This window comes from Parambassis ranga, chromosome 17 (genome assembly GCF_900634625.1).
Source record: "Parambassis ranga chromosome 17, fParRan2.1, whole genome shotgun sequence".
NCBI lineage: Eukaryota > Metazoa > Chordata > Actinopteri > Ambassidae > Parambassis > Parambassis ranga.
This window is the reverse complement of record NC_041037.1, coordinates 13988423-14015827: the sequence shown is the minus strand read 5'-3', so window position 1 is coordinate 14015827 and position 27405 is coordinate 13988423. Positions and strand designations below refer to the sequence as shown.

Sequence of the window (27405 nt, the reverse complement as noted above, 5' to 3'; positions counted from 1 at the left end):
GAGATTTTTTTTTGTGAGCACAATTCCTGATTACCAACATCAGTTTAGTAAGCAGAGGGGAAAAAAACAAAAAGGTGCAGCAGCCACAAGCCAACACAAAACATCATGTTGAGGTCAGCAATAAGCCAAATAAGATAATCAGAGCAACAATGCAGAGGAGGAAGAACCCAAGAAAATGTTACCACATGCAAAAACTACTGTGTGCTGGGAACAATGTGATGGTCAGGATAATGCACCAGTTACATGTTTACTAGGTTTATGAATGAATGCTGGTAATGGAGACATTATCTACAAGGGAAAACGATTTAAAATGTGTGTACAAATATTACTGTGATGTCTGTGCAGGTTATGTAATAATTCATTTATGGAAGTTTAAAAAAAAAAACTCACATTTAATCAGTGAATATGTTCTGTCCTTGTATTTAAGTATTTAAAGGTGCTTTATGTCAGATGTGGTGATAAGTTAAAAGATGTTACAGTGTTTAACATGGTGAAGTTTTACATTATCAACCATATAAAAATGTAGGTTTTTAGTATCACAGGGAAAGCATAAGTTAGTGAGATACTAATGTAATCAACATGAAAACGTACAGCACTGACACACAGTCACAAAGTTACCAAACTAAGGGTGTTGTCCTCAACATGAACGCACTACTTTCAACTGTTGTGTACATTTCTATAACTTCCAACACTTTAGGACAACAAAGGGCAAAACCAAGGGAAGAGAATCAAATCTACCTACACCATGTGTTACATTTGTGTTATCATGTGTACCTAATTTTCATATATCTTTATGCCAGATTTTACATACAACACATACCCTCTAAACCTCCAAGTATCTTTCCCTGATAAGGTGAACGTCGTTCCGGTGTCTCTCTGTTCTAAGGGCCTCGGCCTTCTTATGTGCAGCCTTTACCTCTCATACATGAGAGCTCGTTTCTCTAACAGTAGTTATCCCTGTACTGCACATAAATAATCTGTCTGCATGTTTCCTAACATATGACTTTAGGGCAAGGGTCTTTGTGTAGTGCTGCCCTCTTGATTTGGCTTATTCGATGCATTCATCTACACCGCAGAGCTTCCTACCTGCTAGCTTTAGTGGCTTTGGGGTCAGCAGAAAAGAATGGCAGCTTCCTTCAGTTATAAGCTGGCTATGGTGCTTTCAGTCGTCCCTTTGCGCTACTAAAAGTTACACAGAAGAACAAAAAAAACAACAGTGTCTCAGCTCGGATCTGGAGACAAAGATGTTTTTCCTCATATTTTTAAGAGCTAATTCCACCACTTGTTCTTCACGGACCACCTAGAGAAAGACCTGCCTTGAAAGACAGCCAACGACACTAGCTTACGTCACTGAAAGCCTCAATGAAAACAGCCTTTATTTAGAAAACTTTCCAACTCAAAGCTGAGAAAGAAAAGCAAATGACCCATGACTGCGTACTCCTCAAACTTCATTTTGACTCCTTTGAGGCACAGCACCGCAAGCACTTTGAGTTCACCTGAAATGCCCAACATTTCTCCGGGATGCTTAGATGTGATCAAATGCAGGGCCTCGATTCAAGCTTTGAGTTTAAAAAGTTGCCATGTCAACTGCTTCAAGAGTTGTGTCTGCGTTTTTTTTCCTTCTTACTCCAAGTCACAGAAGACGTCCTGTTGAGTTAGCTTGGAGGACCTTTGTGTGAGACACCTCTTCTCCATCTTTCTCAGCTTTTGGAGCAAGATTTCCAACCACACTGTCTGGAGAACCACGAGGATTCAGGGGCATACGAGGGACAAGATGACACAGTCCCTCCATTTCACCCCCGTCCGGAATCATTCCAATCTTTCACCCTCCTCGACCTGTCAAAGGTCTCGCCTCTCCCACTGCACTGCTCGGAGGATGACAGCTTTCTCCTTCGCCATGTCTTCTTCACGTGTGAGCAGCAGTGCCTTCCACTTTCTCCGTCTTGCTCTCTTCCTGTCCAGCTCTACTCCCATTTTTTGCTCTCACTCTTGTGATTGGTTGGTTTCTCACGGTCTCTCTCCTGTTACTTTCACACAGTGGTGCTTCGGTTGTAGCAGTGGAAAACGGGCATCCATGTTTGTTCTTTTTTGTTATTACCCAGATTAAAATACCAATGAACTAAGCTTCACACAGGCCTAGCTCCTTTCCAGTAACCTGGAAGACAAAGAAAAGCAGAAATTATTAAGTTATTTCAATACAGTCTAATATTATTTAGCATTAAAATGGAAACACTTGGTTTTACAGCCATTTAGATGAGAAATGGATCCCAATCTTTTGATCATCTGTTAAATACAGAGCTAGAGCTTAGATTGGCCTGGCTTGGCCTAGAAAGAAAAAAAACCCTACTCTTGTAAGCAATGGTAATAAATTATATAACAGCACAATATTGCAGAACACACAAACAGTAATGATGCTAAGGGTATCTGATGGGCAAGCTGATCGGTGGAGTTTTAGAGCACAAGCTTTTCACCGCCATTTATACTAGGCTAAAAGCTGCACTAGACACTTAGAATGCAGCACTACTTCTTTATTTGTGAGCTGAGTCACGGTGGAATTTCTTACAGTCTAGTACTGGGACAGTCCAGTCACACCATGTTGGTAGGCCCGTTCCCCCTGGTAGGTGGAGTCCTGGGACAATGCCACATCAATCTGGGACTTGAACTCGTCTCCGAGGTAACTGTCCTATAATGGGACAAACAAAAAAAGTCAAAAAGAGCGGTCAACTTTTATTCCTTCATTTGTTTGTTTCCAGACAGGAAAGGAACAAATGCTTGTGGACAAAAGGTCTTCAGTCAAACAGGAAACCTGGACAAACTCTTGGAATATACGGCTAAGTGCAAAGGGCTTCTGCTTTTTAGGTGGTTACATTTTAATCCATCATGTAATACCTATGTGTCTTTCTCCCCAATTCATTCAGTAGAATAACAGAAAATAACTGGAAAAGTACAGCCAGGAAAGTACAGCCAGAATTTTAAAGAAATATCTCAGTGACTATAAAGTCACACCACTGTGTTGGTAGACAAAAGATGGTGTGACCCCAGAGTCATGATCAAGTCAATAGGTCAAGTATGCCTTAGCTATACACTAAATATGCATTTGATTTCACCTTTCATGACACAGAATTTGAAATCATCCTCATACTATTTTTACTGCTTAACCCCTGCAGAGTACATGGTATATAGTATATAGCTGTTTTCTTCATGCTATTTTATTTAAAATAGGCTATACAAACCTGTGACAGTTCAGGCTGGGAGAGCCCGGGCTGGCTCATCTGTGAAGGCTGGCTCATGCTGATGTAGCCCTGTGTCAGAGGGCCCTGGGAGAACGACTGGGAGCCCTGGTCCTGACTAGCCTGGCTGCCGGTCATGTGGCCTCCATGCTGCCCACGATCTCCATTCCCTCCACTGTTTCCCATGCTGCCACGATTTCTTTGACGGCCACCACGAGTCCCACCAGTTCCACCACTGCCTGACTTTCCCTTCATTCCTCCACCGCGACCTGGATGAAAATCAAGTCAGGTAGTCTCAGCCTAAACATAAGAATGTGTCAGTCTGTCAGAACTGTGGTAGTGTCATAACTTCCTCACCTGCGGTGGGACCATTCACCTGCCCCAAGTACCCAGGAGGAGGTATGGGTGGCATCACAAGGTTGAAGGGGATGGGGATATTAATGGAGGACATGGGGCCTGGGCCGGTGCCAATCATACCAATCTGGTCATGGGTTTGAAAATACATGTTGGATGTTCGCCCTGTAGCAGGAAAAATGCACATGTCTGTTCAACTTTGCCTTTTCACAAGTGACAGAAGTATCGACAAAGAACAAAGCTGGAAAAAAAACATACATAGATTCATCACAGGCAAAGGTGTGGGTGAAGGATTTCTTACCATTGCTGCTGCGATCGTATGCAGAACCTGGAATGAGGGCCTCCCTGGCATCATACATGGCTGTGCTCATGAAGCGACCGCCCTTGGAAACAAAAGAAAAGGGAAATGTTCTTTGTGTTTTTAGGACAAGGTTCATTAATTCTTGCTTGGGCCCTGATTTATTATGCTGTTTAGACTACATGTAGGAGTAAACATGTAAGTGCATCATAAATATCCCACAGGAAAAGAATCAGTCATGACCCAGTTAAAAATCCCTTATTTCAGCATTCTGTAGACACTGTGTATGTAGCACATACAGACACACTAAACTCACAGGGTTGATAGTGTTGACCAGCTTGCGGGGTTTGCTGAATTGCATAAGGCTCTCCCTCAGGTTGTTTAGAGGACCTTCAACCAGGACCTTCTGCTCCTTGTAGTAATTCAGAAGGTGGTTCCACAGTGGCTGCTTGGACAGAGCCTTAGGATTCCCCACAATGATCACGCCATACCTATGTGACCGAGCAGCAGATTCTCAATAAGTCTACACATGAACAGGACCAGCGAAAACAGCCACAGCATTCAAAGTATAGTTGCAAAAAGGCAGTGACATATTCTTTACTCTTTTTTGTACCTGGCTCTAGTGAGTGCCACATTTAGACGCCTGGGATCATTGAGGAAGCCAATGCCCTGATGCTCATTGGCCCTGACACATGACAGGATGATGAAGTCTTTCTCTCTGCCCTGGAAAGCATCTACGCTGGCTATTTCAACCTCCTGTAAACGGTAGGAAAAAACAGTGGCAGATCTATTATCGGCTTTAATTTTTACGACGACATTACAAGTAAAAGTTGTACCTGGTAAAGCTTGGTGTGGAGAGAGCCACTGAACTGCATGTACTGGACCAGGTAGGACCTCTGTCCCTCATACGGGGTGATGATGCCAATCTGATCGGGTTTTGCTCCAGCCTTCAGCAGCCTTGTGGTTATTTTTTCCACGTTGGCTGCCTCAGTTCTACATAAACAAGAGGGAGAGTATAAAAAGTGCTGTTTATGACCTATCACAGAAAATTGTGCTGTATAGAAAGACACAATAAGTGACTGTGTGCAATGCAGAGTTTTGAGTGAATACGTCTATGCTGTTTTCATACATATTGCACAATAGGAGAGTTAAGAATAAACATGTCAAGTGAACGTAATAGTCGAAAGGCGTTAAAACCTGTTGAGATAGGATGTTCCAGAGCTGGCAATTTCCTCCTGGCCTTGGGTAACATAGAAGAACATCGGCTTGTCAGGCTGTGGCCACTGGAAGTCAAAGCCTTTTTTCACACGGTCTGCTGTAGTAAGAGGACACCATGACTCAGGACTAGTGTAGACAGTGACAACAGTGCCGACTTTATGTGCATCAACAAAAAAACATCCGATATATTTTTCCTTATAGACAGATCACTGTTTCTAATGGAATGGTGGTGCATGGACAGTGAAAGCCTTTTTTTAATGACTATGTGTAGGATGCAGTTAAGGAAGTGTAAGGTAGCACCATCCTGATACCTAAAAGCATTTAGCTGCAAAATGAACCCTAGCAGAGCAAAGTTTCAAAAGCATTAAGTGATTATGAAAGGTGCAGAAAATAAGTGGGAATGACTAAATCAAATTAGACTTCAGCATTTCTTCTCATCTCACCAGCAGTGACTCCATTCTGCAGAGAGCCCTCATAGAAGATGTTGGAGGGGAAGGCACTGAGGGCTGGGTGCATGCGGTACTGGACCTGCAGACGGATTGGCCGTATCCCCAAAACTACCAGACGCTCAAACAGAGATTGGGACAGACCTGCTTTAGCTGCCTTCTTACACATCACCACAGGACCAAGCTGGCAGTGATCACCGACCAGAATCAGCTGTGGAAGGAATAAAGACAATGATGAACAAAAAGTAAGTAATCTGGTGACACTGCAGGCCTCAGTTTAAGCAGGCAGCTGCAATGAAAGAATGAGCTGCTGTCCTTCCACTCGTCAGCCTCCTACCTGCTTGGCCCCTAGGACAACAGGCACCATGCACTCTGGTTCTGTGGCCTGGGTGCTCTCATCAATCAAGATTGATCGGAATTGCATCTTTGCCAGTCGAGGATCTCCCGCCCCAACGCAGGTGCAGCAGATCACATCCGCATTCTGGGAAAGAAAGAAGCGATTCAGTTTCTTCGCGTAATATTTAGCACATTGATTTTGATAACACAATAGTCTCTATGGAAGAGCACAGAGTGTGCTTTGTCACAAACAGGAAATATTTTGAGTACAGACACTGATCATACCATAAGCAGCTCCCTCTCAGCAGTGCGTCGCAGAGCTCTGTAGCGCTTCTCATCCGAAGAGGACAGTTCTCCAGTTTCATCCTTCAGCTGTTGGAGCTTCTGGAGCTCTGGCATGCTGTAGACATGAAACAGTGGGACATCAATGTTGCGCTTGTACTGGTAGAAAGACATACTACAAACAGATCTGGAATCATTTTCTTCAGCCACTATCATTTTGCATCATGCTAAACACACAAATGACATTACCTATAAGCAGTAAGAATAACTATTTATATGTTACCTATCCATGTTACGGGTCTGGTTGTGCAGAGCCAGGAAGGACACAGGCGAGTCTATGGCTTCCCTGCTTTTAGCACACAGTCTCACGACCTTGAGACCAGTCTGGTGGATCTTCTCAGTCAGCTGGTCAACAGCAATGTTACTGGGTGCACAAACCAGCACTGGCCTGTGAGGACAAAAGTCAATACCAGCAGTTGATTCAGCTATTTGAGACAAGAAAATAAAGACCTGTCCTAAATGCTTGAATGTTCTGTTAAATAAAAAAAAAACAAAACAAATTCCAATGTGTATTATTATTATTATAGTCCCACAGCAATATATACAGACTAGTTGAGTATTGAAGAGGTTCGTACCCATTGCCCTGTCGAGCAAGGTGGTACACAATAGTAGCAGAGGTGACCGTCTTCCCTGTCCCAGGAGGACCCTGGATAAGACTGAGGGGGCGCTGCAGTACTGTCTTCACAGCATACACCTGTATTATAATAAACATTTCTCATGTGAGCTCTGACAACACAAGGCATAAGAAGACGTCCTAAAAATACTTCAGTTGAGATATTAACTGTCCCCTCTTCAACTTACCTGGGAGTGGTTGAGGTCAGGCAGGCCTTGAGCAGTGAAACGTTTCGGAAGCTGACACTTGATGACCACATCCTCTACCTCGTGTCCCAGCAGTTTGTGGTAGATGTAGCCAGACACAGAAGTCTCATCCACAGCAAATGTCTTGAGGGCACTTTGCATCCTGGATAAAAGAGACACAAAAGATAAAAGTTACATTAGTGTTTGTTATTGATCTTTACCCACACAAATCAATCCTTAAAGTGTGTGAAGCTTCTCTTTTGAATACCTATCAAAGGAAGTGGACTTCCAAACAAAGTCAACCTGAAAGTTGTGAGGGATTTCCACTGGAGCCCCAGCACTGCTCCTTAGCTCTATGGCAATCTCATCACCATAGTCTGGAAAGTCAGTTAAGGAAACTGAGCAATCCTTTAACATGCTGCAAGTTCTGAAAATGGAAACTGCTGATACTGTTGCTCATGTGACGTCATTTGTCTAAAACTCAATCAGTGTTATATTACCATTTATATCCTCGGAGCCCTCTCAGGGTGCATCATTTGTTTATGTTATCAGTTAGCCATCAATTAAAATCTGATCCCTGTATAAGCACTTCCTAAATATAGAAATTGCTTCCACACCCACTGGGGACTGTGGAGGAAAACGCTTCTCTGCTCATGTTGTTGCAGTTCCCCACACCGACACTAGGTGCTGCTAAAGTTCCACATATTATGTTGCCTCACCAGGTAATAAATATTCACATCACAGATAACATACCGGTAGTTGAACATTGGTCACTTGTGGAAAACATTCTTCTAATAATAGTAAAGGATACTATCAGGGACTTTTATGACATGTCCAATGCCTTTCCAAGGAGGAGCCAGGTCTCCTTTGTATCTCAGGCAGATTTCATCTCCCTGCATCAGTCGCATGTCTAAAAGATGGCAGAGAAGAGAAACATACAAACTTTGTTAAACACATCAACAGGCACTGTTTTCCAAACTTGCAGCATCTTGAATATCAAAATAAAACATCAGTTATGAACCACCATTTCATTACCACATAAGTACAGTGTCCATATGTGTTTTGACTAATAAGTAGTAAAAATAAAAACACTTTAAATATATACCAGAGTCTGTCTTTGGCAGAGTGAAGTAAGCAATCCTCTTCTTATTCAGGCCCAAGTCCCATCTGACAGTGATATTGTCTTGAGTCTATTGAGAGGTAACAACAACAAATTGACACTGAAATAGTGGAAATCGTGTTAAGTACCAGAACAACAAACATTATAACCAGCACATCTTTAACCAGTTCATCCTTTTACTTATTCCTTATGTGTAAATAACAAACACAAGCCACGTGCGATGTTGTTATCAAGGCTTTGTTTACCTGTGACTCTTTAAGTTTCTTATCATAGTCAGCCTCCAGCTTCACAAGAGGTCCAAAGATGTTCTGGTACTGGTAGGCATCCTCATAGCGAAGCAGGACATGCTGAGGCTCCTCATCTACTCCAGGCTTCTCCAGGTCCTCCAAGGTGGCAGTGGGGTTTTCCTGCACACAAAATATCCCACAAAATAAGGGACAGTTTTAAGAATATATAATATAGAGTCTGTTTAGAAATCAATAAGATATACTGACAAGTCATCGGTAAACCATATATGTGTTAATAAAATAAAATCAGCGATCACTGAATTCCATTTAGATGCTTCAGTTTTACGGTCCTGGAATTGTCTCTGCTGGCTCAGTGTTATGGATTAGTGGGAAACCTGAATTCAGTTTCTGTCTTTAGTAACAAAAATATATAAATAATATATAAACTAGCAAGTAGTGTGCAGCAGCAAAAAGAAACACATCCAACATAGAGACATGGCAAACACCTCGGCGATGTAATTTGCATCACAATCAGCTATATGAATGCACCTGGTATAATATCATTAAGATAAGTTGTACCCATGCTCACGTTCAAGTTATTTGGCTGTTAAATATTTACATAGACTAGATGGGTTACAGTACCTTCCAGAGCTCCTCCAGCTTGTTGATCTGTTGGGCGGTGATCTGCCGTGCTCGAAGCTGCTCCTGCTCCGATGGAATTTTGACCAGCCAGGAAAGAAAACATCGGTCCTGGATCAGAGGCTGCCATTGTGAGCTGTCCCAGTTGATGTCCTTCAAGCTACTCTGGCTAGCACATGGCTGTCTGTGTCACAACCAAAACAACATGTCAAATGTCATTGTGAACTTTTGCATTTGCTTTGACATCTTCAGGGAGTTTAGAGTGCACGGTGTCCTTACCTGCAAAGCAGCACCACAACTGAGTCGGCTTTGGCAGGGATGAAGCCGAGCAGAAAGACATTGCGACAACCACAGTTATAGCACTCCAAAACTGTTTCCCCCAGCGGGCCGTCCTTATGTAGGGTCACCTCCTTGGACTTTGCTCTCACCAGGTGGTTTACAATGTGGCTACAAAGGAAGAGAATGATAATAAGGCTCCAGCTGGAGGAAATGCAGTGTGTATTGGGCAGTATTAATACACCATTACACTTCAAATAACTTTATTTTACTCATTCAACTAACCCATGACATCATATCTCTATGAAGCAGATATAACAGCTGTATATGACCATCAGCTACACTGTGCTACAGGTGTGCCTATGCTTTCTGGTTCATGACAAGGCTATTTAAAATTCTATTTGAATAACAAGTATTGACAAAAATTTATGATTTGTTATGTTCAGATTTTAGGGACAAATACCTCTGTTTGCTTTATGATTAAATAACGTAATATTTGTGTACATAATCAATTTGAATTATGGTTTTAACTCAATAACCTCAATAAACTATCCACTTAGAAAAGGTCTGCAACCACAATAAGAGCTTGTTAACACACACACTGTACTCCAGGTTTAGTGGTAATGTATCCGTGAAAGGATTCGCTCCCAATTCATTTAGATAATGACACCACAGGGCAGGCTGGTGAGTCAATATATCTTACCTGCCGGATGTATTTCCACGGCCATTACAAAACCACTTCTTGCTGGTGTTACAATAGACCACACAGGCTGGATCATGAATCCCACAATAACTAAAATTACAAAAAAGAAACACATAAAGTAAATATCTGATAGAGAGCGAAAAGAACAACTTGTGATGGTCACAAACATGATTCAGAGCAGAACACTTTCACATTATACTGCAGGGGCTCTTGTGTTGCAAAACATTATTAATTAAATCTAAACAGCAGTGATGTAGAAGAACAACATAAAGCACTTTACAGCTGTCATCAAAATGCATGGACAGTAAACTCTGCTGTATCAATTATGGTACAGCAAGATACAACAGGGCTGACAAAAATGAAGACAAGCATACCTCCAATGACATAAAGCTTATACTGCACACTGATGACAGACACTGCAACACTAAACACATCAGTCTGGTCCTTTACCTGCAGGCATGTATAGGAAGGTCCTTGGTATAGTAGGTGTCCTCCTCATCCTCTTCAAAGTTCAGTTCAGCCAGCAGCTGGCTGGCTTTCACCACAGCATCTTCTCCATTCTGCAACACACCATCGGGGCCATTAACCTGAAGGGACAAATACACAGAACCACAGTCATGATATGATATGTTCTATAACTAATCACATTAGTAAAAACAAGTTAGGTCATACATCTGACTGGCCACGGGGCTTACTGCCACCACTGCTTGTAATATCTGTTTCGATCTGTGTTTATTGACCTGTGTGATTGTTATTGTCAGTACTTACGTACCTACAGCTGATGGTAGATACGGATACTTCAAAGACAATGTGTCTCTAATCTTGGTTAATATAGTAGTGAAGTCCTGACTCTTGACATGATAGCTTTATCGCGCTAACTGTGCTGGACGCTAGCTAACTGTAAACGCTAGTGTGCTAGCTAATTAGCGGGATAAAAGCATGGTAACAGACGCAAGGCGTCATCATGCTAACCGATGTTGTTAGCTAGCGTTAGCCGATTCACAATTTGTCAACACCGTCAAGTCACAGATTTTCACGCCGAATTAGCAAAAATAAGAACACGAACCTGGCCGTCTAGCTGACTCTGGGTTTGGCCTTGGGTCTGGGTCTGGCTCGGCAGGGTGAAATCGGTGAAGTCGTACTCGGAGCCCTGAGTGTCCGCTCCCAGCAGCTCGGCTTCCTCGGTGTCCAGGAACGTTAGAGTCTGCGAGCTCGGCCCGTACGCCTCGACACTCATGTTTGTAGCGTCTTATCAACAGTATTTCAGTCGGTGCAACAATATTCCACAAACTGTTGCTATTCCGTGAAAAAAAACTGAATTAGAGACACACAGATAATGATGGCAGAATGACAGACGCTGGTGGTAGGAGAGAGCGACAGAGGGAGCCGCAAGCACGGCGGTGTTCAGTTTCTCTTCTCCTCCGAGCTCGCCTCCTCTCCTCCCCTCTGTAGCACCTAGCTCATTAACAGGAAGTCACCTGCAGGAGGCTAAGGGAAGGAAAGGAGGGAAGGAGACAAGACCACATGTGTGTACATTACAGAAAAGGGACATGTTACTGCTGTATGGTCACAAAATTCCTCTGTAAAAACTTAGAAGTTTAATATGCAACAAGGTCAGATTGTACGGAAACGTATTGCATTCACTTGAGTAAAAATAGAAATCCTGTTTTTACTAGAAATATTTTGTTTTTTACGAGTAATCATTTCATAACACGATACATGAGGTCTGCAGGAGGCCCACTCACTCGGAGGCTGACACGACCGTAGTGTTGCTGTTGGGTGCTGAACCAAAACGCTTCGAAGTTAAAGAGGTATGCAGGTAAGTACGTAAGTCGTATAAGATTTTGGTTGGCTATTTATGTTATTGCAGCTACAATTGTAGTGTAGAAGCCATATATTGGTGATCGTTTGTCTATTTGTTTGTCCTGGTGATGGGAAATATTTGCGTCACGTGGGTGTCAGTGGTATCAACTAGAGTTTATAAAACGCACTCATTTTCACTAACTTTCATGTTCATCTATATAAAACCTCATCAAGTTGAAGCCGGAATTAGCGTTTTTTACTATACACCACAGCGCGTCATACTAAAGCACGCAATCTCCCTGACCACCATAAGGTGGCAATCCCTCAGGGAAAAACTGAAACATAAAAATTGAATAAATAAAATATCCTTAATCCAGGTTTTATTAATCAACAGCATAACATCCTTCTTCTCATCTGGCGACTTTGGAGCAGGGCCGGTTCTAGACAGGCATGTATGAGGGGGCATGTGAAGGGGGCATCATGTGTACACTTCATGTTAAAGCACTTTTTTTCCTCTGGTCTTATAGTGACAATATTTTCCTTGCTGAATTGGGTTGTTAGCTGTGTCCAAAGCCAGCCTGGAGAAGTGGATTGCACTTTGTCCAGCCTCTACCTTCAGACCTGTCCAACTTGTGAGTCCCACCTGAAGACTAAGCTTCTGCTGGTATAGCACTGAGGCACGCAATCTCCCTGACCACCATAAGGTGGCAATCCCTCAGGGGAAAACTGAAACATAAAAATTGAATAAATAAAATATCCTTAATCCAGGTTTTATTAATCAACAGCATAACATTTATCTGGATGGTCTCATTCTCAAAAACATTCAATCTAAAGTAAGTTTAAGTTTACAAAACTAAAAGGTAGTCTTATGAATAAAAGTAACACTAAAATATATAAAGCACAGCAGATAGGCTATAGATCATGTAATGTTTTCTCTTTTTTATGATTTGTTTGTTTTATTTGTATTTTTTTTAAAGCACTCTACACCACAGTCTCCTATTTCCCTTTGTAAAAACTTGCACAAAAAATAGATGCATTGCAGTGTCTGTGTCCTGCTAGAGCTGGAGTGGAAATTAAGTAAGCTGGCTTTGTAGAAACTGCAGTGGTGATCTGAAACAGAACAGTGTAGAACTACAGTCTGAGGCGGGGCTTTAGTAGGGCTCTGTCAGACAGCGGTCATTTGTCTTCGGTCTGTCACATTCAGCAGACATGGACACGTCTCTGTGCTTGTTGTAGAGCTGGGAGCATGCTCCACGAGAACAAAGAACTTTCTCCTCGCTCCCGAGGTGGCAAGAACAAGAACAAGTTTCGGCACAAAGTATTCACACTCCCCGAGATGTGTGTGTGCAGCTTCTTTAATGTCTTTCCTCTCCGTAACCACACTGAAACCTGACACTACACCATTGACTCATTTGCATACAGACGCTGATTGGATGTTTACTCAGGACTCAGGGTGTGTGTGTGTGTGTGCGCGCTGCAGCCTGTGAATACACACAGCGCATGGACAGACACGAGGGAACGCTAATAAAAAGTGCCCCTTCTTGTCGCATTTTTCCGCTACGATAATTTTGTCAATACGTAATATATTAATTTTGCGAATATATTAACATGTGCTTTCTCAACTGCACTGCCCCCTGTTGCCCCTGCCTAGAACCGGCCTCGCTTTGGAGGATTGAAGAAGTCGCAATATGTATGTTGTATGTTGTATGTTTTGTCCATACCCCCATCATTGTCTCACTCTTACATAGATATGCCATTGTCTTTATTGTTCCTTTACTGTCCCCTTTGCTGCACATATTCTTGTTTTCTTTTTCTTAACGTACAGACTGATGACATCATAAGGGGAAATCCGATAAAACTAGAAAAGGGTGAGTTTGATTGCTGCAGCTGAAGCATTGCTTTGAATGCTGGTGTGAAGGATTGCTCTGAGCTTTGTATGCCTCTGTGTGTCAGCCTGTCACCAAGGTAACAGCAGAGGAGACCTCAAAAACCACTCCAACTTTGAGAGCCTGGCGTGCGGAAACGATTCAGAATTAGAAAATTCTGAATACAAGTTTGATAGAGCAGCATCTAATGAACGTTTTAAGACTAAAATGGAGTCTGTAGCTTGAAATTTGTAGGAGGAGATACATTTGGCAGATGACCCTCGTTGAAGGGCTCTCTCATAGACTCCCATGTTAAAAATGACCGAAATTGCTTAATTTTTGAAACATTATAATTTTTTGAAAAAAAAAGGTGACCCAGAATGTCCTCTGTGAGATGAACATTTTGATAGTTGAATGGTTGAAATTGGTCAATGTATGCTGAAGATACGCTGCGCCAAAAAACATTTGCTATTTAGTTTGATTGCCTAGCAATCTGGCTGGCTCTCACTGAGTTTTTAAAATCTCCTACCCTACCTTTAAGGGTGACAAAATGAATGAGGTGAGATAAGGAGATAGTAAGCATATTTATTTATTTATCATTTTATTTTAATGAGTCATTCAACAAAAACAAGTTTACCCTAAGTAACTACACTGATACTGTGATAGGCCAATATTGGCTGATAACAATGGATGACAATATGTTTCACACAGTATTAAGAAAATATGCCCTTTTTAAAGGCTGCATTAATTTACAGTAAATGCAGCCAAATGACTTGGTGTTGAAAAATGAGGTTCACTTTACAGTCGAGAGGCAGATAAGCATTACTCTGCTGCTCTCCCTCCTGTGTAAAATATCAACAAAGCGATCCAACCTACATACCAGAGGAGAGTCAGTTGTAGGAGACTAACCAGGACAGATAAACCACGCCAGTGTGAAGTGCTTTAATTTTACAGTGTTAACACAGCCTTGCTTTGCAAAGCTTCTCCACACACACACACACACACACACAGGACAGACATGTCATATTTCTAAATATTGATTGCCTGTGCAACATATTCCCTGAGATAAACAAATTTAGATTCCCATCATCATCACATTTCATTGGTGCAAATACACAAAGGACCAAATGAATCATAGCAAGAATGCTCAGAAATAAAAAGAGAAGTACTCACAAGCAGCAGGGGGAGGATGTGGCTCATAACGTTGGTGTAATGCAAGTTATCCTTGCTGTAAAAGCTGGCACAGTGTGTCACCAAATATAATTTGTAGTTCTAGTAATTACTTTGCAACACTAATACGTCCATAGATGCTGCTGTGCTGACATCAGTTTTCACAGATTCAAAGAAGTGACAAGAAATGTAAAAATCATGCTGATTAATGGTCACAACAAGCCCGTGGCTTGTTTACTCAGTTGATTCAGAGTCTGCTCAGGTTGTAATTCAGTCATTAGTGGGCGTGCTGGTGTTAATGTTTGTGATTGCAGTGCTCGTTGTGTTTGTCGTCCTTCTCACTGTGTTCCTCTTCCAGCAGTGTAAGCATTTCTTGCACAACAGCCTGCAGGCCTCTGCCCAGGGACTGGCTGCTGTAGGGTTTTCCCAATGGAGGCACATGGACAAATGCAGAGCGGCCCTGCCCCAGGAACAGAGACGTGTAGTAGGTGTAGTCACACAGGTACCTGGCAGGGGCCAAAACATGGATGGTTAGTGTCGGTGAATGTATATTACCATCATGCATGTTCATGCACATAACAGATTTTCAGAGTGTCATTTAACCCCCCTTACTGTTTAAAACATCACATACGTGTGAACAATACTTGCCTTCCAGCATCCTTAGATACGGACACAGTGACCCCGATGTTTGAGTCGTTAACCCTTTTGCAGATTACATCCATGTCCAGGACTGATTTTACGCAGTCTGGACCATCCTCCATGCAGCACTGTGAGACCGGGCAGAAGCTGCAGTTGTCCAGACGTTTGTAGCCCTTGTTGTGACCGCACTGCTCTAGAGTGACAGTGGTGGCTAACCCAGATACGCCGACATGGACCACCAACTGCCAGAAAACACAGGGGTCAGAGGTCAGCTGGTGACCGTGTGATGGGGGAGTTAATATTTTGTGAATTTCCTCGACTACCTGCGGCTGGTGCTCTTTCCACAGAGATGGCAGAAGGCTCTGAACAGCTTGGTATTCAACAGGCACCTCACACACATGAAGGTCTACTGCCTCACCCAGCCCTAACTGCTCCAGCTCCTGTCACCACACCAAAGGCATGCAGTAAATATGAAAACAAGTCCTCATGTCCTCTTCTGTTTAATAAGGACAGCAATGATTACCTGCACTGCCACCCAGCTGGAGTTTACTGCATGCTCACCAAAGGGCTCAAAGCCTGCAGAAAACACAGTGATCAATCAGCAGTGATACACACCGCAGCAGTGTAGATAACAACGTCAGCGAAGGTGCTTATCTGCCATGGAATGATATGAAAAAAGAGACTCCTAATTCAAAGTCTAAAGGTCACACCGAGTTAAACATTAACTGTAGCAGCAGCACATGATGCACAGAAAGAGACAAAGGATGGCTTCTTTCTAGCAGCTCCTTTATCACAGCTGGAAGACCAAACCCCTTTTCCACTGGCAGCAATACTCTCTGAAAGTGACAGCGTTACATCACTATGTATGCACCCTACACATTTAAACTAAATGTTGACGGTGCAGCTTAGACATAAATAAATACAAACTCTGTGAGTGAGCTGTGACAGCACTGTAGGAACAACACACACACACTTTCAGACACACGTGTCTCTGAACGGTTAAAGCCTCTCACCTGTCACTATCACTTTCTTCTTATTGGCCATTCTCCTCGCTGCTGGAGTTGTTATAGAGGAGTAATAAGGGGATCAAATATCCCAAACAGGAATCCCAGGATTGTCTTCGCCTGCTGCTTTCTTCTTCTGGTTCTGTGCTGACAGGAAATGACACAATAGGTGGGGATTGATTATACTGCCATCTACTGTCCGGGCATACTGCCTTGCACAGCAGCTCCTCCATGAAAGGGCATTACAATATTTATTTATTTCAGGACACAGATCAGAACAATGGACTGTTCCACTGTAGTCGCCTGCATTACATTCATATGCATGGATAGTTGCTTTTTCACATGGGCTTCTTGTGCACATGTTATGTCTGTGTGTGAGATGGTGGTCAACACTCTCCCACTTATCTGCTGTGGATAAAAACACTATCACTGCTTTATTTTGTTGATGAAGAACTACATTCATTAAAGCAACCACACTCCAAAAAATTACCCAACGGACTATGGGAGTTGCTGTGTATTGCTGCAACCTCCATGTTCTGCTAGGTAAAATTACTGTATTTGTCAAAGGAGTCTGGAAGACGAGAGAGATATTACAGTTTACCTGTTAGACCTGGCAAAGTGTGATTATATACTATCTCTGACATTGTTTAGGAAGCTGTTTGCTTCACCAAACTGGGCTGGTGACCATGTACCGTGGGTAACACCCTGAATATGGATTAGTCCTTTACACATGTTCACTTCAAACAAACCAAGCTGTCCCTTTAAAGGTCTGAGAATGAGTGTTGCTTGCCATGCAAGCTTGCCCCAAAAGAGTTAAAGTCAAAGGACATATTACCTCACACACTCGCTTACCTGAGTTTAGAGGACAAACCTTCTCAGTTTGTTGTCATGAAGTCACAGCTGAGATAATATTACCTCTATGGCTCTCCTGCTTTCTTTTTCTCTTCTCTTTTTTTTTCAGTCTGCGGCCCACGCCCCTGGGTTGCAAAATGACTCACACATTCTGGACACTGCACCCATATTTGACTGGCACCGTGAACAAAAATACAGCTCTCCATAGAATAGGGAGGAGATTTGTTTAATATTATGTCAACATTTTAAAAAAAAACCTTTATTTGTGTTTGTTAGTGGCACGTCAGCTACAGAATCAATGGTGATATGTGCTTCTGAAACACACACACACACACCTCTGCTGACCACCTACACAACCTGCACTGCAGTCACTAAGGGCCCCTCCTTTTCTTCCTTCAACCCATTCACCTTTCTCCCCCGTCTGCGTCACTCAGTGTGTCAGTGTTGCCATGGAAACTAATGATGCCCCCTCTGCTCTGTGGTGCTGATGCAGGCGGTCTGCTGACGTCCTCGCTGTGTATGGAATAATAATATTCTACAGTAGTTTCCAACACAGGGCCAGGCTCAGTAATACCGTGTTTGTCTTTTTTTCAACTAGACATTCAGGACATTTTGTAACTATGTGATTTGACAAGTAATTATATTGCAATGCTTTTTGTGTATTATTATTATTATGTCCAAAATAAACACGTCTATTTGTGGAAAATATAACTTTAGAGGTTTTGGAAAGCATCCATCAGCCACAAGCCATTAAAACCATGAAAACACACAGTGTTTGACTTTCAGCAGCCACTGTTGGACGTGCCCGGGTATTAACCTTTCCACAAGCTACTTCCAATCTCAGTAAACAGCCCCTCATTTGGCTCTCACTGTCTCCTTCCCTTTTCACTTCATGTATGATTTAAGCAGAAATCCTTTCAGAACAAAAGTATTTCTGTCTCTCTTTTAACCGCTGACTGTCACCAAGAGGAGGAAGTGTGTTAAATTGTATGCTGCTGCTCTATTCCTTCAAAGTCTGCCTTATAGCCTGAGCTCTGCGTTAGAGCCTGTTTCTCTGTTCTTCCTTTTCTTGGCCTTCGTCTCTTACACCTTCCCCGCCCAGTCTCTGCTCTCTTTTGGCGACCCTGAGCTTTTTTATGCTATGACATCAAACCACAATGCATTGCACTGTTTGTAGTTTACCTAAAGTCTCCATGGCAATAAAGACCGGCTCGGCCCCTTATTCAAATTAAACCGGAAACCAACGTCATTTTGGGCCAATCTCCGCGCTCTGGAGTGACATAATGGAATTTTTAGGGCTAGAAAGCAAGCGAGGTCTGGCGCTGCGCATAGCAGTCGTGCCATCGGGAAAAGACAGTATCATACGCGCGCAGGAGAAACACACAAGAGCCACTTCAGACAGCACAGCGCAAAGCGGCCAATTGATAGCGAATGATAGAAGGAGACAGGAAGGATAAGGAAACACGACCACAGAAATTGGGATCAGCTGATTTCCTCATGTTTGGATGGGACTGCTCTACAATCGTTAATGCGTAACGCTCCGCACTCCCTCGTATGAGGGTGTAGAATGGAAACAACCCTCTACCCAGGCACTGTGGTGAACACTCCGAGGGCCTCCAGCTTTTATTCCCAGAGCACGATGATGAAAAAGGAAATTAATCTGAACCTGGACGACCAGAACGCCGAACTCAAACAAAACCCGCTCCGTGACACAGACGGTCTCCTGAACTCCCCAGATTTAGGACTCCTTAAACTAACCTCTCCGGACCTGGAGCGCCTCATCATCCAGTCAAACGGTCTGGTCACCACCACCCCGACTTCCCAGTTCCTCTACCCAAAGTCGGCCAGTGACGAGCAGGAATTCGCGGAAGGCTTCGTCAAGGCGCTTGAGGATCTACACAAGCAGAACCAGTTGAGCGAAACGGGGTGCGTCTCTGTGGACAGACTGGAGCTCCTTGGATCATCCAACGGCGCCGGCTCCGCCGGGCTCCAGACCTCAGACCTACCTGTGTACACTACGTTGAACGGATATGCGGCCAGTCCGCTCGGAGCCACCACCCTCAACTACACCACGGACACCATCCCGTTCCCGCCGCCTCCGTCTCATCTGAGCAGCGCGCAGCAGCAGGCGGCCGCCGCGGCCGCTCTGTCCCGGCTCCAGTCTGTAGGCGCGATGAAGGACGAGCCGCAGACGGTGCCAGATATGCAGAGTTTCGGGGACAGCCCTCCGCTGTCACCCATTGACATGGACAACCAGGAGCGCATCAAGGCGGAGAGGAAGAAGCTGCGGAACAGGATAGCCGCGTCTAAATGTCGCAAGAGAAAGCTGGAGAGAATCTCTCGGCTGGAGGACAAGGTCAAGACCCTGAAAACGCAGAACACCGAGCTGGCCTCCACAGCCAGCGTCCTCAGGGAGCAAGTCGCCCAGCTGAAGCAGAAGGTGATGAACCATGTGAGCAGCGGATGCCAGCTTTTACCAAACCAGGTCCAGGCTTACTGAAGTGCTTTACAGGCCTGTATTATAAGGAACATTTGACTTGTGAAACCGAAAATCCTTATCAGAGACTCAACGTGAGGCCCATGTAAATGAACCAGGCTGTAAATCTGAAACGAAACTTTTGCAGTGCACTGTGTGGGAATAAACAGGCCTCTTAAGTGCTGCAAGCCAACTGGAAGATGAAAGGGTTAAAGAGCAGCAGGTATAGACTGCAGCCTCTTTGCATTCATGAAAAAAAATGAGCAGTGTTTTCCAACAAGCAGACTGCTGCCTTATGTTTTGGAGAACGCCATGTAGCAAACTGCTATCCACTGGACTGGTGCAGGATAGCTTGACCTGGAAAATCTCACCAAAGGTGCAGCCAGACACCAGGGAGTTACCAAGTGCTGTCACACCCTGAATAATATAATGCCTTACTTGTTTACAAGCACTTAGTAATGACAAATATATATATTTTATTTACTAAAACATTTCTTATTTTACATATGGTCTTATTGCATTTTTTTTATTTGCAGAAATGGACACTGCATGTCTTGTTGCTTTTTTGTGTACAGTAACCGTTGTACTTTTCATCATGGTGGCTGCTGTGTAGTTCTTCAGTCGACCAGACTTCCATGAATGTATGTGTAAGTGCTGAGAAACCTTATGTATCCATGTGTAATGGACGAGTCTCTACCTGACATTTATTAAATTCACTACATTACTAAAAAAAAATGTTTTGGTTTGAGGCTGCTTGCTTCACTTTCAATGCAACAACTCTTAACATGTATCTTCAGCTGTTCGGTTGACACTGTGGGTGTTGTATTAAGTGCAGGAGAGAAGCTGAACCAAACCATAGATGGTCAAACAACTCTATGGGTAAAAAAATGAGACAGGATTGCAGTATTGTGCCCTCTGCTGGGCACAACATGAGATACCTTCGTCTCAAACATCACATGAAATGACCCCAAGAAACTACCCACATGAAACTCCAGCTTTTACATTTGGGTTTATTGATTCCTCATTTTTAGTAAACCTGGCATTACAGAATTACAGCACAATTCACACAACTAACGCCTGATCTGATCGGTCTATTTACAGGGCTTGTTTTATGACTGGGGAGGGGAGGGAGAAGAGGATCGATATGTGTTCCTAAGTCATCGGCAAGTTTACAGCTGTAGCAAAACACAATAAATACAGTAATAAAAATCAACAAACAAGTCAAACAACATGGTTGTGTCAAAGAAGCTTTTCAAAGAAGCATCCAGAGTATTCAGATTGAGCTCCATATTTGGAGAAGAGTAGAAAAACTACCAAACAGGTCTGACAGTCTGCCAGTCTGACAAATGCTCTTAGTTTATTGTCCAGCCTCTCTTCATACAAACTACATTCACACGCCCAGTACTCTGTACTCTGGGCGTGTATGCTGATAACTGAATGTGGAGAGAAGTCTTAAAAGTTACATAACCGATATGAAAAGACAAACAACAGTCCAGCCAGAGACCCGTGGACATGATACAGTAAGAGGTTCTTACACTGGAATGTTTAACGTTTCTCTCCCGCTGTAAACACATTTTTACTTAAAAGCTGAGAGCGACTGAATACTACTGGACGTCTCTTTTAAAAGCTGAGTGCAGAATGCAATGCGTAATCTAGGAAGAACCCTATCTTAAAAATAAATTAAGTTATAAATAATACAAAATAAATAATACAGATGAAAACTACTCTTTGCATGCCTCAGCAGAGCATGTGTGACTTACAGAAGGTTTGAAAACACAAGCAGACGAGTCCCTCATCTTAGCATCAGAAATAAGACTCACAATTTGACATTTAACATGCTTAAAACACCTCATCCAAATATCTGCTAAAAGAATATGATGAGAATGTCATCTTTAAAGACATGAGAGACTCTCTGGGAGTCGATGCATACGGCAGGTCTGTGCTCACACTGAATCACATGCCTTTCTAGTGAGTGCATGATGCACATTGTATGCATTGAATGAAAGTTAATACAATGTGAAGGGGCCAAGGGCTTAACATCTGAAACCTTTAGCCCCTTTTTGGTACCTCAAAGTGTAAGTACTGAAACTGTAGGACGCGCAGGCTTTTAATTTCAGACAACAGCTCACACAATGACCATCCAGTCAACCAGAGTCAGTTAAACACAACCACATGCACCTCTCACTAAAGCACAGGTCGGAATCCAATCTCGCCGCTTATTGTTATTTCATATGTTGATTTATATATTTATATATATATTATAAATGCATATCTATTGACCTTTCAACATTTATACACTCTGTAACCCTTACGTTTGTTGTGTAGCTTTAAAAAGACATAACAAAAAAAGTAAAAAAATAACACTAAAAATCTAAAAGTGGTGACGAGGCTTTCCTGCTCCTCCTTCCACATCCAACTATGATGATACAATGTAAAAAAAAAAAAGTCCATGATGGGTCCAAAGGTAATTAAATGTAAATACCTAGACCAGTAAACTGAAAAGCATGATGCTTGCTGTGTTAGTTAATTAAATTTTAAACTTTCAAGCAACCTTGTTTGGTCATCAAACTTGGGCCATAAATAGTAAAAACTCAACGACAACACTGGGAAGATGACTTCACATGCTCAAAAACCACATCTGACCAACTCAAAGACATCAGAAAAACATCAACTCTATCCACAGCAACACACAAATATCTCCAGTGGGACTAAAAGTGAAACAGTTGCGACTATTTGTTTGGGTCTGAGGCATTAGTGCTGAGTGGGACCTGAGGCTGGAGGAGAGTTTCACTCCTTCACAACCTTACACGGACACGATAATAATAAGGAATGATATAGTCTTGGCCTCTGTTAAGATACAATGTGTGTTTGTTTCTACTACGAGTATGACAGAAAAGATATCTTGGGATAGTACCTCTGTTCAATGTTCTTCACCCCTCTAACTAAATTAGCACCATCACATAATCTCGGTATTAACACAATCTCTTTGTGGGGAGTGCTTCCAGCATTGTGAGAGGGGGGGGGGGGAATTTAAGCAGCCAACTCATATGTGTCTACAGTATGTATGGCAGTGTTTTTGAGTTGTAAAGCTGTGTGTCTGTGTGTGTGTGTGTCAAACAAAGCAGGAAACTTAAAAAAGTGGATTTCAGGACAGCATTGAGTATGTATATATGTGGTTGAGCTCAGCAAGCACAATCCTGATGGGACCTCGTGGGCTGCTCGTTGAGCTGTGGCCCCTGTTTAGCTCCGGTGATAGTCGGGTCATTGTTATCCAGGCTCTCTGACATCCTCTCACAGATGATGTCCACCAGCCGCTCGAAGGTCTGCTTCACATTTATGTTGTCTTTAGCGCTTGCTTCAAAGAACTCAAAACCTGCCAGGAGGGGTGCCAGAGACAGATAGAAGCTATAGTTACAAGTCAATGGTTTTAGTGTGAAGCTTATCCACTTAATCCACTGTATCTCATCATGTCAGGACCAGTCAGCTCACACCTGATGAATTTTCCTCTTCATATGAGACCAGTGGAAATATTTTGAAATCACTTTATTTAAGTTAGGCTAGGCTGGCATTCTTATCTCTCTGACATTGTATTTGCCCTGGATGAGTATAAAACATCACCTGTTCAGTCTGAGAAAGCAGATTCTTGGCCAAGGTAGTATGGCCACTTAGTCTGAACTGTTAAAATATCAGCTTCAAATGATGAAACTACCTGTATATAACCTCACATGCATGATATCAAAGAATATGCCCCAGAAATAGAAAGATTTTTACTACAAAATCCCAAAACACACCCAGAGTGTTACAACAACACACACAGCGTCCAGTTCTCACTCTGACCAGCTGACTTACCAAGCTGTTCAGACAGCTGCCGGCCTCTCTCTGATGCCACCACCCGTTCATCGTCCATATCACACTTGTTCCCCACCAAGAGGACCTGAGCATTGTCCCATGAGTAGGTCTTAATCTGGGTCGACCTGTTAGCAGACACACAGGGCAAAAAGTGTTCAAGTGATAAACTCTAAAATAGATGTTTTCTTTTATCTGCTATAAATAATTAGACTCCCTGACTCCTCTATGTAAACTTCTGCAGATTGATTGAAGGATTGGATTAAATTAGGGGGAAAATAAAAACGTAATACATAATAATCCCTCACCAGTCTTGTACAGCATTGAAGGACTCCTCATTGGTGATGTCATACATGAGGATGAAGCCCATGGCTCCCCTGTAGTAGGCTGTGGTTATCGTTCTGTAGCGCTCCTGCCCAGCGGTGTCCTACACAGGCACATGAAAGATACAGGGTATACACAAAATTATTATTAGAAGATAATAAGTTACATATGAACTAAAAACACAGCTAAAAGCATACAGAGCAACAGCAAAGAACAGATGAATGCTGCCCTTTAATGTTCATTTAACCTCCCATGTGCATTACGTATTCTTCTGGTGGTGCATGTAATAATCATTTGTCCCAGGGTCAGGCTTTATGGCTCATGTTAAGTGTGCTTCAAGGGTATTGCCATAACACAGCAAATGAATTGATTCTAGGTACTTAGGGGTGAGTTCAACAGCTGGCTATCATTAGAGCATGTGATAACATAGGCTGTATTAGTTACACATGGGCATGTAAAATAGGTATGTTTAGGCTGAATAAACAAATAAAGAAACTTGGCTGTTGACATTCTAAACTGACATAATTAGTTAATCTACAGAAAGTCGTCAATTTTTCAAAACCACTTTATACACAAAGGGAGAAAATTTAACACACTGCAGAAACAGAAGGCCTCAAAGGAGGTAAAAACCTGGCTGGGCTGAAAGTACGCAACAAGCAGGTCTAATGTTATGAATGGTGTACTTTACAAAGCATTAAACTAATTTGTCATGGTTTGTCTTTTCTTTGTGTTTACAGTGCCTGTGTTGTGAAATTAATAAACATGTTTTCCTAATTAGTTCCTGTTGTCTTTGTGCATGTATCTTCTTAAGCTGTTTATGGAAATTACAGGCTGCGTTGTGTGAAAACGCGAATACTCAGCTGTCAAAAATGTCAAATCAGTGTTCACAGCTGTTCTAGGATGTGTGTACATTGCCCTTCTGAATTATGCAAGAATATATTCATATCAGATTGAAAATACTAGTTGCAACATCTGTAATAATAATGAAATATAAGGTGAGTGGTACTGAACTTTAGACATCACAGCACTGATAAGAAAAGAGCAGAGCAAGGTAACTTTCTTAACTTAACTGGAGTTCAAAGTGTCAAATAAGCAGAATGATTCCGGTTCACTGTCTTTCCTAAATATTCTTGAATATATATTTCACCCCCTGACACTGACGTCTGTAAGTATCTACTTCTTGTGCCTCCTCACCCAGATCTGCAGCTTTATCCTCTTGTCGTTCCTGTAGATGGTCTTGACCTTAAAGTCGATGCCCACTGTGCTGACAAAGGCTGGCGTGAACGAGTCGTCTGCATAGCGGAAAAGGAAGGAAGTCTTTCCTACACTGCTGTTTCCAATGATGAGGATTTTAAACATGTAATCAAAGTTCTGGTCCGAGGACTCCTTCTGACCATATGTGGCATTTGCAGACGCCATCTATGCAAGAACAGAGATTAGACAATCAGTACCAAAGAGCATGCTTAAGAAAACAGGGCAGAACAATTACACAGCCAAAATAAGCATTGTCTTAAAGTCTCTGAAAGGTAAAATCTGCTGCATGGGTATTGTGTTGTATTCCTTCAGGCTGTGCATGTCATGTGCTCATCTGATTCACGCAGAGCATTTTCCAGTTTTTGCTGTTTACAAGACTAATAAATGCAGCCGTGCGTAACGCAGTAATAACCAGAGTATACACAGCTGTATACTTCATCATCAACCATCATCTGGAAAAAGTAATAAAGCTAATATATACTCATAATAATAAACCTGATTGTATTTCATCATGTCTCAGCCTGTGCCCAACACACAGAATTTACTGTAAACCAGTATGAGGCTGTGTTTCATTGGTTTAAAACTTGGAATAAATAACAATATAGCAGTGAAATATTAGTACAAAACTAAGCATTTTGTGTGCATTCACCCCCTGAAGTCCATACACAGTGGAAATGTGAGATATAGTTGCACCATTTAAGGTAAGACTGCAGTCAAGCTAATTAGTAACAGAGTATCTACACAACACATACAAATACAAAGGGGGGGATTCTGGGTTTGGTTGGCTTCCAAAGCGTTCTCTTTTAACCTCACACTTAACTGTAAAAGGTATATGAGGCAATGCATACAAACACACGTATACATCACTCTTTCTACATATAAAAGCAATTCATCTGAATAGATATGTCTGTTTTTAACAGCCTTATGTCCACTCCTGACAGTGTTAAATAATGTTGGTCTGGCTCCCTATGTAGTTTCTCAGCGACTTAGTTTCAATCATGAAAAAACTGCCGTTTTGCCAGAAGGCTGTGTCACTAAAAAAAAAAACAGCCAATATCCACTCACAGCCTAGAGTCTTTCTGCCTTTATGTCAATAATACTGGTCGGATAAGGAACGCGCACCTACACCCCAAGATAAGAGGACGGAAGTACCAGGGCTTAGCAGGCTAAGCATCAGCTAAACTGACTATCCTATCGCATCCAGAGAGGGCAGGAGCCTTCGCGGAGGTGGCCAGTTAATTATGAATGACCATATGGTTGGCCAGAATTTGCCTCGTAGGTCACTGTATACTAGAGAAAGAAAAACGACTGCGTCCCTTTCTGACTAATTTTGGACACCGTATGCTCCCAGTTTGAATGGCCTAAACCACATAATCAATCCACTGCGGTTCTTCGCCCTATAGTGAATATTTAGCTGCTTGAAACCGGCAGTCTGCTTCATGTTAGCTGGGAAACCTATGAAATGCTACATGGCTTACACATTGCTTACTATCCACATTGATGGAGACACAATTGTTAAAGATATTAATGCATGTTAAAATGCCAGCTGTTAGCTTTGAGAACCCCAGATATTAGACTAGCCTGGCTACCATCGATGCTACAGCGCGGCTACCGACACCAGTATTTAAATGTGGCAGCAGGAGCTAGCTAAGCATCCCAGCCATGTCAAATGAAGGTTATACCTGCTTATTTACGGCTAAATTTCCAATCAAAATCACAGACCACATAGCAGACAAATAATCCGCATGCTACCCGTTGCTATAGTCATACTTAATAAGGCCCTTCGATGACAAAAAACGCCGTGTTTACCTTGAAATGTGTCTTTTCCTCAGCTTCGCTGCAGCGGCTAGCTCAGAGCCCAGCTTTGCACCTGCAGAAGCTCGTGAGCCTCTTGATTGGCAGCTCCGGCATAAGCAGTACCAGAGTGTAAGGATGATTGGCAGGACGAGTGGCCAATCAGAAGAGAGAACAGACTCCCACGTACTATAGCCCCGCCTCCACCCATTCTATGAACTAGCAGGCGATTCTTGTGACAGCTGTAATCTCAGCAATGCTGCTGCAATAATATGTAGTATTTGGACTAAATGTGACAAAACTGAAGCTAATACACATGCAGTTGCTCACAGGTAAAGTTATAAGTGCTCTAGACTGGATGAAGATCTGAAAATATTTCATCGCTTAGTTT

At 42.6% G+C, this 27405-nt stretch overlaps 4 protein-coding genes across 5 annotated transcripts; 1 reads left to right on the top strand and 3 right to left on the bottom strand.

Annotated features, from left to right (window-relative positions):
* Window positions 1–396: 396 nt before the first annotated feature.
* Window positions 397–11425, bottom strand: LOC114450420 (regulator of nonsense transcripts 1-like). The gene is made up of 24 exons (XM_028428515.1): window positions 11054–11425; window positions 10438–10574; window positions 9988–10077; window positions 9288–9455; window positions 9012–9192; window positions 8388–8549; window positions 8128–8212; window positions 7834–7932; window positions 7291–7399; window positions 7026–7185; window positions 6800–6918; window positions 6448–6612; window positions 6168–6282; window positions 5884–6027; window positions 5544–5757; window positions 5080–5197; window positions 4719–4875; window positions 4496–4638; window positions 4199–4373; window positions 3886–3967; window positions 3588–3749; window positions 3234–3499; window positions 2564–2683; window positions 397–2155 (listed from the first exon to the last, which is right to left on the bottom strand). Exons 1-23 carry the CDS (start codon window positions 11222–11224, stop codon window positions 2567–2569), a joined length of 3339 nt encoding a protein of 1112 aa, XP_028284316.1. The 5' UTR covers window positions 11225–11425; the 3' UTR covers window positions 397–2155; window positions 2564–2566.
* A 2814-nt stretch (window positions 11426–14239) lies between these two features.
* Window positions 14240–17411, bottom strand: pgpep1 (pyroglutamyl-peptidase I). Of its 2 annotated transcripts, none has more exons than XM_028428646.1 (6): window positions 17321–17411; window positions 16478–16615; window positions 15988–16040; window positions 15788–15904; window positions 15474–15706; window positions 14240–15331 (listed from the first exon to the last, which is right to left on the bottom strand). In XM_028428646.1, exons 2-6 carry the CDS (start codon window positions 16506–16508, stop codon window positions 15121–15123), a joined length of 645 nt encoding a protein of 214 aa, XP_028284447.1. In that variant the 5' UTR covers window positions 16509–16615; window positions 17321–17411; the 3' UTR covers window positions 14240–15120. The 2 variants fall into 2 exon arrangements, with proteins under 2 accessions (XP_028284447.1, XP_028284448.1); XM_028428647.1 differs by having other exon boundaries at window positions 16478–16610; window positions 17321–17406.
* Window positions 17412–18618: 1207 nt separating this feature from the next.
* LOC114450482 (transcription factor jun-D-like) lies at window positions 18619–20513 on the top strand. The gene has a single exon (XM_028428632.1). It carries the CDS (start codon window positions 18888–18890, stop codon window positions 19818–19820), a length of 933 nt encoding a protein of 310 aa, XP_028284433.1. The 5' UTR covers window positions 18619–18887; the 3' UTR covers window positions 19821–20513.
* A 300-nt stretch (window positions 20514–20813) lies between these two features.
* On the bottom strand, window positions 20814–27108 carry rab3aa (RAB3A, member RAS oncogene family, a). The gene is made up of 5 exons (XM_028428645.1): window positions 27030–27108; window positions 25161–25385; window positions 23951–24069; window positions 23646–23770; window positions 20814–23169 (listed from the first exon to the last, which is right to left on the bottom strand). Exons 2-5 carry the CDS (start codon window positions 25383–25385, stop codon window positions 22979–22981), a joined length of 660 nt encoding a protein of 219 aa, XP_028284446.1. The 5' UTR covers window positions 27030–27108; the 3' UTR covers window positions 20814–22978.
* Window positions 27109–27405: the final 297 nt, after the last annotated feature.

What these genes read in the sequence shown, in the direction of transcription:
- LOC114450420 (XM_028428515.1), bottom strand. Translation starts at nt 11,224, where the DNA reads ATGAGTGTCGAGGCGTACGGGCCGAGCTCGCAGACTCTAACGTTCCTG. An exon ending in CTGACCTCAACCACTCCCAG is followed by an intron (nt 6,919 to 7,025) that starts GTAAGTTGAAGA and finishes ATTATAATACAG; the next exon opens with GTGTATGCTGTGAAGACAGT. An exon ending in TTGTCCTAGGGGCCAAGCAG is followed by an intron (nt 5,758 to 5,883) that starts GTAGGAGGCTGA and finishes TTCCTTCCACAG; the next exon opens with CTGATTCTGGTCGGTGATCA.
- rab3aa (XM_028428645.1), bottom strand. Translation starts at nt 25,385, where the DNA reads ATGGCGTCTGCAAATGCCACATATGGTCAGAAGGAGTCCTCGGACCAG. An exon ending in TTCAATGCTGTACAAGACTG is followed by an intron (nt 23,771 to 23,950) that starts GTGAGGGATTAT and finishes GTCTGCTAACAG; the next exon opens with GTCGACCCAGATTAAGACCT. An exon ending in GCAGCTGTCTGAACAGCTTG is followed by an intron (nt 23,170 to 23,645) that starts GTAAGTCAGCTG and finishes CCCTCCTGGCAG; the next exon opens with GTTTTGAGTTCTTTGAAGCA.
- pgpep1 (XM_028428646.1), bottom strand. Translation starts at nt 16,508, where the DNA reads ATGGCCAATAAGAAGAAAGTGATAGTGACAG. An exon ending in CCAGCTGGGTGGCAGTGCAG is followed by an intron (nt 15,905 to 15,987) that starts GTAATCATTGCT and finishes GTGTGGTGACAG; the next exon opens with GAGCTGGAGCAGTTAGGGCT. An exon ending in GGAAAGAGCACCAGCCGCAG is followed by an intron (nt 15,707 to 15,787) that starts GTAGTCGAGGAA and finishes GTTTTCTGGCAG; the next exon opens with TTGGTGGTCCATGTCGGCGT.
- LOC114450482 (XM_028428632.1), top strand. Translation starts at nt 18,888, where the DNA reads ATGGAAACAACCCTCTACCCAGGCACTGTGGTGAACACTCCGAGGGCC.